Source organism: Petaurus breviceps, unplaced genomic scaffold (assembly GCF_028583685.1).
Source record: "Petaurus breviceps papuanus isolate PSGF00001 unplaced genomic scaffold, PetGlider_PUasm1.0 90842, whole genome shotgun sequence".
NCBI classification, from domain to species: domain Eukaryota; kingdom Metazoa; phylum Chordata; class Mammalia; order Diprotodontia; family Petauridae; genus Petaurus; species Petaurus breviceps.
In genome coordinates, this window is record NW_027187358.1 from 4,695,331 (window position 1) to 4,708,004 (window position 12,674).

Below are 12,674 nucleotides of genomic sequence, written 5' to 3' on the forward strand. Positions count from 1 at the left end.
ACAGTAGCAATCTCAATAGGGCTTATTTTCAGGGGAGGGCTTATTTTCGGGATAGGTCTTATTATCGGGGAAACACGGTAAGTTTCCAATTCTTTGCCACCACAAAAAGAACTACTGTCAATATTTTTGTACATATAGATGCTTTTCATTTTGCTTTGATCCCTTTAGGGGTATAGACCTAGTAGCAGTATTACTGGGTCAAGAACCTCTCTATTTTTAAAGTTTTTTTTTAAATTAACAAATCTATTTTCTGTTCCTCCTACTCTCGTTTCATCGAAAAAAGAGAAAAGAAAAACAAAACCTTTGTAACAAATACACATAATCAAGCAAAACAATGTCCCTCATTGGCTATATGCAAAAGTGTGTGTTTCATTCTGTATCACCTCTCTGTCAGGAGGTGGGTAGTATGTCTCATCATCATTCCTCTGGAATCATGAATGGTTATTATATTTATCATAGTTTTTAGAGCTTTCAAAGTTGTTTGTCTTTATGGTGTTGTTTATATAAATTGTTTTCCTGGTTCTGTTCATTTCATCATTTGTTTTCAAAAGTCTTCAAAATTTCATCCTTCAAAAAGTGGGGAACAAAACAAAACCTAGCAAGGGAAAATTACATTCTAGATTCACTTAGTGGTCTGACTGTATAAAGATGTTTGATTCAGGAATGACTCCCTCATCAATAACAAATAATTTCCTGCCTATTAAAATATAAGTTTCTTTTGTTGCTTGTATTCAGCACTTACCACGTCTAGCATCTATTGATTCTTTTCTCGAAAAAGTATTATATATGTATGTATAGTATATATGTATATGCATATACATATATGTGTGTGTGCATATATATGGGGGGGACAGAGATTTCTGTGTTGTCTACCAGTCTTTGACCTCTCTCCTTTCTTTTTTAATGATTTCCTAATGTATTTTTCACCATTCTCACCTATTCCCACTTTTGCATTGAAATTGCCACATATCACAGTATTTGTGCTTACTTAATTGGGAGGGTTTTTGTGAAAGTCTAAGTAAATTTTATTTATAACATTCTCTTTATCTACCAGTATAGCAACCCTGTCAAAAAAGGAAATGAGTTTAATATGACATATAACAAATCCAACACATAACTTTTAAAGCTGCCCTGCTTGTCTGTATTTCCTTTGGGCATTCCTTCTTTTTTCTTCTGAACATGTGTTTTAAAAAATGCTTCATTGTCTCTGTGTGTGTTATTGGACAGACAAGGAGAGAGAGAGAAAGATTGTAAAACTCACAGATAAATTTAGCCCAGAATCAAACATGAAGAAAAAGCATGGGCCAGATTTCCTTCAGAAAATTGCAAAACTTTTAATGACCCTAAACTTCTCCCATAAACCAGAGCCCATTTTGTTAAAAACTAATATTGAACCAGTGTTGTTTGGCTGCAGTTTTTGAAACACTACATTCTCCAATGAATTAAAAATAAGTATCATCCAAAAGGCAGTAGAGACACACATGGAGCAGTTTAAGTGGGCTACAAAATAAAACAAATGAACTTTGAAGAACAGGAGAAAAGAATTTCATCAGAGAAATTTATGATTTAAGAAAATGGACCAGCCATTTGACTAGATTAAGGGACAAAATGGTTGCTCCACTGGTATTTTCACAATATCATTAGGAAGTGAGGACACCCCCAAGATGTGTTGAGTGATTCCATTGACAAACTTATGGGAAGAAATGAAGAAGAGTTTTGCAAGATGGTCGAGTCTGGATGGTTTCTGGTCTGCAGTGTTGGAGGGAACATTGATGAAATCACAGATTCAGTTATTTAAGATTTCAGTAAAGTCTTGGATCAAGTTTCCCAAGCAATTCATGTGCAAAATAAGGAGAGTTCCACTAGATAATAAGTGAGGGAGAAGCAGAGCTAGTCTAACAGCTGGACCCAGAATTGTAATAAAGAATTTAATATCTACTTGGAAAGAGATTTTTAGTGGAGTTTCTCAGAAGTCTGGGCTACTTATCAATGATTTGGACAAACCAGAAGTGATCCTTACCAAAACTGCAAATGACACAGAGCTGGAGGGGGATAGCTATATATGAGTCAGATTCCAAAAACATCTTGGCATTGAACCAGATGAAATTTAATAAGGTTATATATTTCTTATATTTTGATTTTTAAAGTCAGCTTCACAATATGAGATGGAAAGAGGTCAAGTCAACAAGCATTTATTAAGAGTTTACTATGTGCCAGGCCTTGTGCTAAGCACTAGGATTCAAAGAAAGGCAAAGCCAGTCCCTGCCCTCAGAGGGCTCACAATCTAATGCAAACAACTATTTCCAAATAAAATATATACAATGAGATATGTTTATATTCATAGCAATTCATCTGAAAAAGATCTGTGGGTTTTGCTCTAATACAAGGTCAGTAATACAAGGCTACTGTGGCAGCCAAAAAAAATAATCCCACTTTCAGCCACATGAAAACAGGCTTACTGTCCAGTTCTAGGGAGGTAATGATCTTCTTATACTCTACCAAGGTCAAACCATCACTGAATGTTCATTTCTGGGTATCACATTTTGGGAAAGATAAACTGGAGAACATCCAAAGAATGGTGAAAAAGACTTAAGTTCATGCCTTAAGTATCAGTTGAACGAAATGGAGAAAAGAAAACAGTGCATAATAGCTGCTTTTAAGTATTAGAGGAGGAGTCATCTAGAAAAGAAATTAGCTTTGTTCTGCATGGCCTCATAGGACAGAACTATGACTATGTGGAAATTGCTACAAGAGGAGTTTAAGAGAAAATGTAACAATTTAGGGCTTTCCAAAAATGGAATGGACTCCCTTAGAAGGTAGTAGATTCCCCTTCCCTAGAAGGCTTCAAGCAAAAGCTACATGACACCTGGTCAGATATGTCCTAGAAACATTCATATTCAAGCACTAAACTGGAAGAAACTTCAAGGTCTCTTCTGACCACAGGTTTTGTGATTCTGCATCTGTTCAGTACTTTGAGAAAGGAAGTTTTTGAATTGCCACTTTAACATTTGATATCTCTCCCTGGGATTGGTGTGCTGTGTGGCTAAAGTGGTCCAAGTGAAAAAGGAAACTTTATTGGAGAGTTGCAGAGCATCAAGACAGATCTGTCCACTCTTAGCAAACTAGCATCTAGTGGGAACACATTCATGCTAGCCAACTCTTTGGTAGAATCTGCCAAACCACCTTCCTCAAAACCCTGAAATGTTTTGAAATCTAGTGAGTAACCCAGCATGCTATTGACAGTCTGCAAGCAACTTCTGTTTTTCATTTACTCATTTCTACCAAAATTTCCTAGATTTCTTTAATCCTTGCAAAGGGAGCAAAACCCCCTCCTTTGGTGGTTTGCATTGTGAGTAGACAATTTCCATTTCTTCAGTCTTTACTGAGTGACTATTCAATGTTTGAGTTGTGCTCCTCATCTTCAGAGAAAAATGTTGGCAATTCATATAGAATACCCACTTCGTTATGGCTAAACTCTCTGTGATAACTTCTTGGTAAATCCCACAGCCATACACTACATGCCTGGCCTATTCTTGGATACCAACTCTGGGGAGAAATATGATGGCCATTTACAAGCCTCAGGAATACTGCCTAATGACTTGTGGCAGTCCAACCAAGTAGTGATCCATCCTTGTGATTCCTGCCCATCCTATTTTGTAAAGCCATTAAGAAGTCATGACTGATTATTTGCATCTTTAAAAAGAAATAAATTGCCTTCAGTCACATGTATCCTCACATTTTTCTTTCGCCCCGATTAAATTTCCAAAGGTATGCCCAGAGGAGGTGCCAACAGTAGTCTGTGTGCCTCTATGAATATTTCCACTTCAGTTTAGGATTAAACCAAGTTTTAAGTGAAGCAAAAGCTCTCTCCTTTACTCAATTAACTCTCCACATATTGCATTGACTGTGCATCTGCTGACCCAAGTTCTCTCTTTCTCTCTTTTCCAGAACTCACATGCTGTGTTTCAGACTGAGATGTCCTCATCCCATCCTCCAAACCAAGACTCACTTCACTGTCCTACTGATGTTCACAGCTTTGGCTTAGAAAGAGGCAGTTGTGCTCCTAGCACATTCCAGCTTGAACCCCCATGACCCGACCCCACACTGAGTCACTGGCCCACAGTGGGGAAACTCGAGTTCAGATCCCCAAAGCTACATCTCCATTTTGTGAATCGATAGCATCTCCCTTAGTCTCTCAAGCTACAAGCTGCCCAGGAGCAGGACCCATTTGAGAAAGGAAGAGACGAAAGTTTACCCTACTCCACCCTGTTTTGTCTGCAGCCCTCCATCATCACAGGATTTGCAGTTTTTCTCTCCCTCCTCTTGAGCACATAAATGGTCAGCTGTATCTCCTAGAATGAAGCAAGTTGTGAGCCCTGCTGCCTTGGAGAGACAGTAATATTTCACGGATCAGCCTGACTGTGGTTTGTGAGGATGTTGTAACTGTGTATAGGAGGGGGTATAACATCTTTCTGAAAGAATTCTTAAGAAATGTGTTCTTGTATATGTGCAGCCTGCTGTGACACCTTCTCTCCTTTTCCAGGCATCAAGTCACATAGCTTTGATACCATCTTCACATAACTTCCTCTTTGATGCTAAACTTCAGTTAGTTGTGTGGTTTGTTTTAAAAGGGAAACTTTCTCTCCCCCTGGGCAGCAAGAGTCTCCAGAATTACCTGTCTCAAGCAGCAGAAATTGCCTTTTGTGATTCTGTGAAAGCTTCCTTCTTTGTCGCCTGTCTTTGTAATTGTTGGGTATAGCCTGAGGCCTTAACGTTCACATGTAGCTCTTAGATTACCTTTGCCCCCCCAAACCCCCCCAAACCTCCCAAAGTCCCCCCCTCCCCGCAGTGCTTAAACTTTGCCTCATATTTGTCATAAATATGACACAAATAATTTTCTTCCCTTTTCTAAGGGAACTTTCATTCTGTTCACTGATGATAATCCAGGTGTTTTGGGCTCCTGTTTACCAGGTGATCCCTGCAGGTCATTCAAGTGCAAAACCAGCAAAGATAAACTCTGGGGCTGAATCTGTCCTCAGATGGCTGAGACAAGCTGAGACACATCTGTCCAGTAAAGGACAGCTTTGCCTTTTAGGCAGATGGAAGCAGGGAGGGAGGAAAGAGAGAGAGACAGACAGACACCTTGGAGGCCCCCAAGAAATCTTCATGAACACAGGATTGCTTCTCTTCATCTGTTGGCTTGATCTCCTACTCTCAGCACCAGACCTTGGTGTCATTACAGAGGTTATTGTGCAGTCCTCAGCTGAGGCTGAATTGAAAAACAAAACTAAACAAAAAAAATGAGAGGAAATCGTTCTCCCTGGAAAGGTGAATGTAGATGATATCCCTGAATCTGAATTTCCATATGCATGACTTGTAAGTCTCATTTTTCTAACCCTTAGGAATAAGAGGAAACACTCATGAGCTGCAGGCACAAGTCACCTTATTTTCCTTTATTATAGGGTCCATTATCCCTATGATATTTAAAATTTCAGGAAATATGAGACAACATTGAGTTGAGTGAGTCTTGGGGTCCATCTCTCTGGTCAGCCATATCTCCCCCTTGAAAGCCCTTATTAAATGCAGCCTTCTGATTTGCTTTTGGCCATTGTTAATTCCATCTTCTGAGGATGTTAAAAGATGGATGGTTCACCTGGTCCAAGGAATTGCTGTAAAAGAGAATAGTGCCCTAGGCATTTAATTGCAAGAACTGTTGTCATTGAACTTTGAGAGAGTACTGGATTCCTTTGTTCAAAAGGGATCCTTTCTCCCTTTGGAGGTTCTCAGGCCAGCAACCTCAGAGCTTACCAGAATTAGATTGTAAAATGTGAGTGCTCATGGGAGAATTGGAGGGGAAAGAGCTTAATAACTAAACATTCAACTTTCTAGTCCAACTTTATCATATGTATAGGACTCATTGCTACTCTTAAGGGTTTCTCAGGCTCTCCCATCCCATGATTATAAAATCCCATTGTAGCAGCATGAGTTTCCCACACTGCCATCTGGTCCATATATCCCAGTGAGTTACGCACACAGGTATACATGTACACACAGAACAAAGTAAGTGCAGAAAAGCCCTGCTCTTATGACTAAAGTCAAATGACCTTTAAAAGCTTAAATTGTTCATCTGTGCCAATATCACTTTCTCTCTTGTCTCTAGTTCCCCTCTATGGCATGAGTAGTCCAAAACGAGAAAACTGAAATAAACTATTGGTCGTGTTTTCAGCATTTTTGTTAAAATTATAACTGTCTCAGAGCCCAATATCTATTAGCCTTGGTCCACTTGAAGATGTGGACCTGGTGTTAGTTCTTATGGCCACACTCAAAAGATTCATCATGTTTTTCTTTCTTGTAAGGTAGTGAGATGCCCCATTATGCTAAATTCAGGTACAGGCTAGGAGGTAATCTGTTAGGAGATGCTAAAAATGGGATTTACATACTGGATGGTAGGTTGGTCTTGAAGGGTTAGTCCCTTCCAATTCCTAGGTTTTGTGAGGCTACAAGAAACATTACTTTTGGGGCGGCTAGGTGGCACAGTGAGTAAAGTGCCAGTCCCGTAGTCAGGAGGACCCGAGTTCAGTTCCGGCCTCACTTAACACCCACACACAAAAAAACTAGCTGTGTAAGCTTGGGCAAGTTATTTAACCCCAACTGCCCTCCAAAAAGCAAGAAAAAAGAAGCATTACTTTTGTTGTATAGGACTAGCTTCTGTTAGGACTGGATAGGTAGGGAGAAGTCACCTCACTTTGTGATTAAATGTAGTGCAGTGAACATCCGATGAGATCAGAGATTGTGTAAGTTGCTTTGTTTAGTTAAAAGGGGCTCTTTCCCCAACTCCGCCATCCTTCCTCCTAGCCAGGTAGCTTTGTCCTTGTTTGTCTCGCAGACCCTAACTCACTCGCTCCCCTAGTCCCTAATGTTTTTTGGTGCTACTGGGAGTACTCACTCAAACCAGGCATTATAGACAAGACTAAAAGAGTCTGTCATTTGTTCATAGTCACACTACCAGTAAATGGCAGAGCTAGATTCAAGCTGAGGTCTTCTGACTCCAAAGCTGGTATTCTTTGTATGATACATAGTGCCTTGGCTGTCTCTAGTTATTATTGTGAACATCCCTGAGAAAAATGGGGAGAAAAAAGCCTTGCTTTGCAGTGGTTAAGCCTCAAGAGTCATACTGTGCATTTTCTTTATACAACTAAATCAAAACCACCCCCAGGATCAAAAACCTGATCAGGATTTGTTTCATCCAGTCACGAAAGTTTCTGATTGAACTTTAATGATGACAAAGAATGAGGTCTGAATTGAATAGTGTTTCTCATTGTTCCCTAGGCCTCAGAATCCCCAAATTGAAAGTAGGGAGAATCTCTTTAGATTCTAAATCATTTTTCTTTTGGCCCCAGACTGCTCCCAGGAGAAGATGCCATGATAGGGAAGGAAATAAATGTGATGTTTGTAATCATTCAGATAGTGCTGTTAGTGGGATTTCTCATTTGGAACTTTGAAACTTCAAGCTGAGCTCAGCTGGGCTGGGGTTGTGATCCTCCCTTTATTTACCTTGAACTTCTTAATTGAAGATAGTGAGAGGTGAAGGGGAAACATTTAAGAGAAATGAGGAATACCCTCTAAATCCATCCTCCCCAACTGGTATTGGTACCTCTAGGAAGTAAGAAATAGGGAGTGATGGTAGGATGGGAGGAGAGATAGGGGGAAAAAAGAAAGGGGGAGGCAGAAACTAGGAGAGAGGCATATTGAAAACTCATCATTCCCTATTTTAGAGGCTTTCTGTTGGTTTCTGCTGTTGTCTAGTTTGTGAGAATTTTCAGAAAAGGAAAATGGTGAGAGTGAGGTCACAAGTGAGGTAGCTCAGAGATAAAACTCTGAGGGCATTTACATTTTTTGCCACTGTAAAAGTATAAAGCTTGGACTATATGATTTAGAAAGATCCTTCCAGCTCTGAGATTTATTTCAAAGGGATGGGAATGTGTAAGTGAAGAAAATAAAGTGATTTTGTTGCTGTAGAACAGGGGTTCTCTAACCTGGGGTCCACGAACTTGTTTTATATATAGACATACATATATATATATATACACACACACATACATACATATATATATATGTTTAATACATTAAAAAGCATTATTCTGAGAAGGGGTTCTCAGGCCTTACCAGACTGCCAAAGGGCTGTAAGACACACCAAATAGGTAAAGAATACCTGCTTGAGAAAGAACAGGGTCTGAGATAACTATCAAAGTGGATGAAATTACAAAGGAGATGGAAGAACAGACTCTTTCCCCAACTGGACACTAGAAGGAGAGGTTTCTAGGAACTGTATCTGGGTTGCCTTAAATCAAACTGTCTCAGCCAGGGATGGGCAATGACTTTGAGTGGGTTTGTTCCCCCAAAGGTGGACCTAGCCTAGGCATACACCTAAGCTCCTGAAAGGTTCCGATAAATTCATAGAGAATGGAGCCCCAGTGAGTTGCTGATGGGGAGAAAGGGAGATTTGGAGACTTCCTTGACCACTAAGGGTGCTGTCCAGGGGGCTATCATGACCTCCTGCAATTTCCTCTTGGGACCCTAGCAGAGAGAGGCTACTAGGCTAGACCTCATGGAATTTAGTGGTGGTTGCCATTCAAAGCATATCTGCCTTAAAGATAAAAAGTCATTTTCTTTGGGAGTGGGTTTAGGTAGAAAGAGGAAGGAGTGATCTACAAACCAGTTCTGTATAGTCTCTTGGTGGGGATGGGGTGAGGGAGGGATCAGTCTTAAAGCATATATGGCAGGGCTCAACCTAGGGTTTTGACCTACACATGGATACCCCACTCAGCACCCAGACACATATTCTAAGGGTAGGGTTTTTGCACCATCAACCACATCCTTCTCCCTCACCCCTCCCACTCACTCCCTAAGTACTTCCTGCATATTTTTGTCCCTAATTTTGGGGATGCAGTGCTGCAGCCAAATTCATAGGGACAAACACAGACACTGGATTAGATGTTCCTTCTTTGAGTTCAGTTTATCAAGGCAGAACAGGAGAACTAGTAATGATGGTTAGCCTTAGCTATAAAGAAGCCAGGGATGATCCATCCTCAAAGCCCTTCTGAGATGTAGGACTCACTTCATCTTCCAAGCACTCCCACCACTGGTTTGAAATTGGGGCCTGGAGAAGACTTAGGATATCACCTAAGAAACCCATCCCTTCCCAGCCATGACCAACCAGTCCTCTCCCTTTGAACTTTTTTTTCTTTTTGGAGGGGGAAGCAGGGCAATCAGGATTAAGTGACTTGCCCAAGGTCACATGGCTAGTAAGTGTGATCCAGTGTCTGAGGCCAAATTTGAGCTCAGGACCTCCTAACTCCACAGCCAGTGCTCTGTTCACTGCGCCACCTAGCTGCCCCTTCCCTTTGAACTTCTTAAAGACTGAGGGTTGACTGGGATAGAGGAAGTTTACAAGGCAGGTTCTATTCCCATCCACCAAAATTTGTATGATGGAGCCTAATGACCAGAGTATCAAATCCCTTTACCCAAAGTTCTCAAATATTTTCCCAAATGATTGATAGATAAGATCAGGGGGAGTAGGGCAAAAAGCTGCTTGGCTCCTCACCTAGAGACCAATATCTGGACCTAATCCCGCAAGGTTCCCGCATCCACTCTCCTTGAATCCATCTGCCTGGTTGGATAGAAAGAATTGCCGTCATCACCTTCTTGCACGTGATTTATTCCAGCTCTCTGAGCCCCCCTACAGAGCAGTATCTTGCTCTGGTGGAGAAACAGTAGAGCACAGGATCGAGGGTGCTGCTGAGGTAGGTGAAGGCCAGTGCTCCATGGAACAGCTCCGTACACATGTTGAGGGCATGGCAATCCTTGGATCGCATAGCTAGGGCAGAGGCCATAGCAAAGACAATACTGGGCAAGAAGCAGAAAAAGTAGACAGCAGCAACTACCCCCAGGACAAGCATCACCCGTTGTGCCCCTGGTTGCTTGCCTAGCTTCTGTTGTCTGATGGTGAAGATGATGCTGAAGATACAAAAAAGGATGCTTCCCAATGGCAGAAAGAATTCCAACCCATACAGTATATGGTGCCAGTGCTGGGCAATAGAGTCTTCAGTGTTTGTTGTAAAACTGAGGCAAGAGGCATGGGAGTAGAGGGGCTGGGGATTGTTGAGAAGTAGAGGCACATTCATGAGCAGGATGAGTACCCACAGCCCCACAGATACCTGGGCTGCTGACCCTGCAGATGCCCGGCTCAGTGTGTGGTGGGGCCATACCACCTTTAGATATCGACTGAATGCAATAGCAGTGAGGAAGAAAATGCTGGCCGTGCGGTTGGTGGACAGCATGAAGAGGTTAGCCTTGCAGGCACCAAGCCCAAAGTTCCAAGTCTGGCCATGGACATAATAATCCACTCGAAAAGGTAAATTGATAATCAGGAGGAAATCAGCAATGACTAGGCACAGGAGAAAAATGGTGTTAGACTTCCAAGGTCATATGTGGAAGCAGAAGATGAAGAATGCAAAGCCATTCCCCACTAGCCCCACAATACACTCCAAAGCCAGCAGAAGGCTGACATGGCAGGGGATGAACTCAGGTTGCAATATACTCCTTGCATCGTACTCCTTTAAAGTCTTGGAAAGTTGGGAAGATGATTACTTGGGCTCCCACAAGATCCCACTGCTCTCAAGGAATGGAAGGTCACTTCAGAGTCTCATGTCCCTCATCTTGTTACCTTCAGTGATGAACACAAGACTGGACACTGTTAAAATAATAGAGCTGACCGGAGGCCTGACAGCCAGCCCCAGGAAATAAGATGATGATAATCAATTGTGTAATATCCGTGGGTTTTCATCTTATTCTCTCACCACTGATAAAGATCAGAGATCATCTATAGACAAGGAGGAACTACTTTCACCCCCAAGACTCTGTGTTCTAGTTGACCTCCTGTGAGGGCACCCCAAGCCTAGGATTGGGGTTGTGCACCCTCCCTTACACCTGGAAAGGGAAAGAGAGCTGCCTCCACAAGAGGACTGTGTATTTAGGGAGGGGTGTTGAGAGTTGGAGAGATGGCTTCACTCTCTGTCCCTATATTCCTTTAGTCCCCATGGCTAGAGTAACGTGACCATCCCCAACCTGTCCTGGGCTCTGGGGTCAGGGATCTGACAACAGGAATTAGACACGTCCTGAGACTCTGGGATTGGTCCAGCCTCTAGGTTGAGGAAAGATCTTTCATGGCCCAGCTCCTCTAAGTCTGTTGTCCCCAGCTGAAAATGATCACTCCCACCACAAATTTGTTTTGTTTAAACACTTCCTTTTGTTATTTTTTATCATTTATTTGTGTACATGTTCTGTCTTCTCTCTTAGATTGTAAGTTTTGAGGACAGAAACTGACATAGTTCATCTTGGTATGCCCAACACCTAGTACAATTCATGGTCGGTATTTAATAAATATTTGTGGAATTGATTCACAAATGAGGGCTTTGCACCAATCAAGTCAGATCTACTATTTGCTGAGCTTGTACTTCAGTTATAATACTAGACATTGTTCATTGTAATTAAGCCGCTCCGCCTCGTTAACTGTGTTCTTGTCTTTGTGAGCCTGAAGTCACTGCTTTGGTGCCTAATCCCTTTCTTCCCCAGAAACTGTATTCCTTTCCCTGTGACCCCCACATCCTTCTGGCTGCCACCAGACCACCCCAGTGTCCAGCCGAGTTTGGCTGCCAGGACCTACCTGCTACCCCACCTGGCTGCATCTCTGCTTCTTCAGCCTGACATGGCACTATCCTAATGTAATGTCCTTTGACTTTCCCAACCAAGTACCTGCCTATCCCAGTGCATCTTTCTAGTTCCTGAAAATCATGGAGAAGTGAATAGACGCAGGGCAGGAAATAAACCAGATCTGTACTGAGGAGGTCAGACAACTTGCCTTCTTCAAGGCTCTTGACTGACTCAGCCATCTCTGGGAGACTTCATTGCAGAGCAGAGTGCCTGATACTTAATAAATGCTCTTAATAAATGTTGGTTAAATTGCATTGAATTGTTGAATTGACTCAGGTTCACACAGGACCATCACATTGATGGGGGTTGTTATCTACTGGTTCCTCAAATTTGTGTTTTCAGGGAGTTACAGCCCTCACCACTGAAGCTAGAAGTCTACTCAATCAGGTTACCATCCAGGAGTGGGTAATTTTCTGTCATCTCCCAGGGCACAAGGAATTTCTCCTCCAAAAACTGTGGCCATATGTTTAATAGATATCTTTTTGCACTTCTCTAGAGGTGGCATCCCTAGCCACATTTACTACAATCCAGAACAATCAGCCACAGATAAGACTGTTTTGCTTACGAACAGTGCAAGGGAATCCAAAGGTAGAAATTATATATTAGTAATTAACTTTCTTACAGTGACTGTTTAGTTGGCGAGCTTTCAGAAGGGGTACAACAAACTGATGACTTGTGTTCTCCCCACCCTCCCACCTGAGTGGAAGAGGAGAATTGGAGTGAGGGAGGACAGAGGCAGCTGCCTATGCTCTTGGGTGAGGAGCTCACCCAGTTTACTTAGCTGAATCTTCTGGCAGAGACATGGTTAAGGATATCGCCAGAGCAAAGCTTTCCTGAACCTTTGGTTTCTGGTGGTCCTGAAGCTTTGGGGAAGGTGGAGGAGCACCATGTTCTGTCCCCAC

At 42.1% G+C, this 12,674-nt stretch overlaps 2 protein-coding genes across 2 annotated transcripts in view; one reads left to right on the forward strand and one right to left on the reverse strand.

Annotated features, from left to right (window-relative positions):
* The window catches only part of MTA3 (metastasis associated 1 family member 3), a 207,845-nt gene extending 201,617 nt beyond the window's left edge, over window positions 1-6,228 (forward strand). The window contains exon 17 of the mRNA XM_069071589.1: window positions 3,949-6,228. Coding sequence (XP_068927690.1) covers window positions 3,949-3,974 — 26 coding nt within the window. The 3' untranslated portion in view covers window positions 3,975-6,228. The remainder of the gene's footprint in view (window positions 1-3,948) is intronic.
* Window positions 6,229-9,499: 3,271 nt separating this feature from the next.
* OXER1 (oxoeicosanoid receptor 1) lies at window positions 9,500-10,767 on the reverse strand. The gene is given in 3 exon segments (XM_069071590.1): window positions 9,500-9,773; window positions 9,776-10,558; window positions 10,561-10,767. Coding segments are annotated over 3 exon segments (981 nt in total). The 5' UTR covers window positions 10,610-10,767; the 3' UTR covers window positions 9,500-9,624.
* Window positions 10,768-12,674: the final 1,907 nt, after the last annotated feature.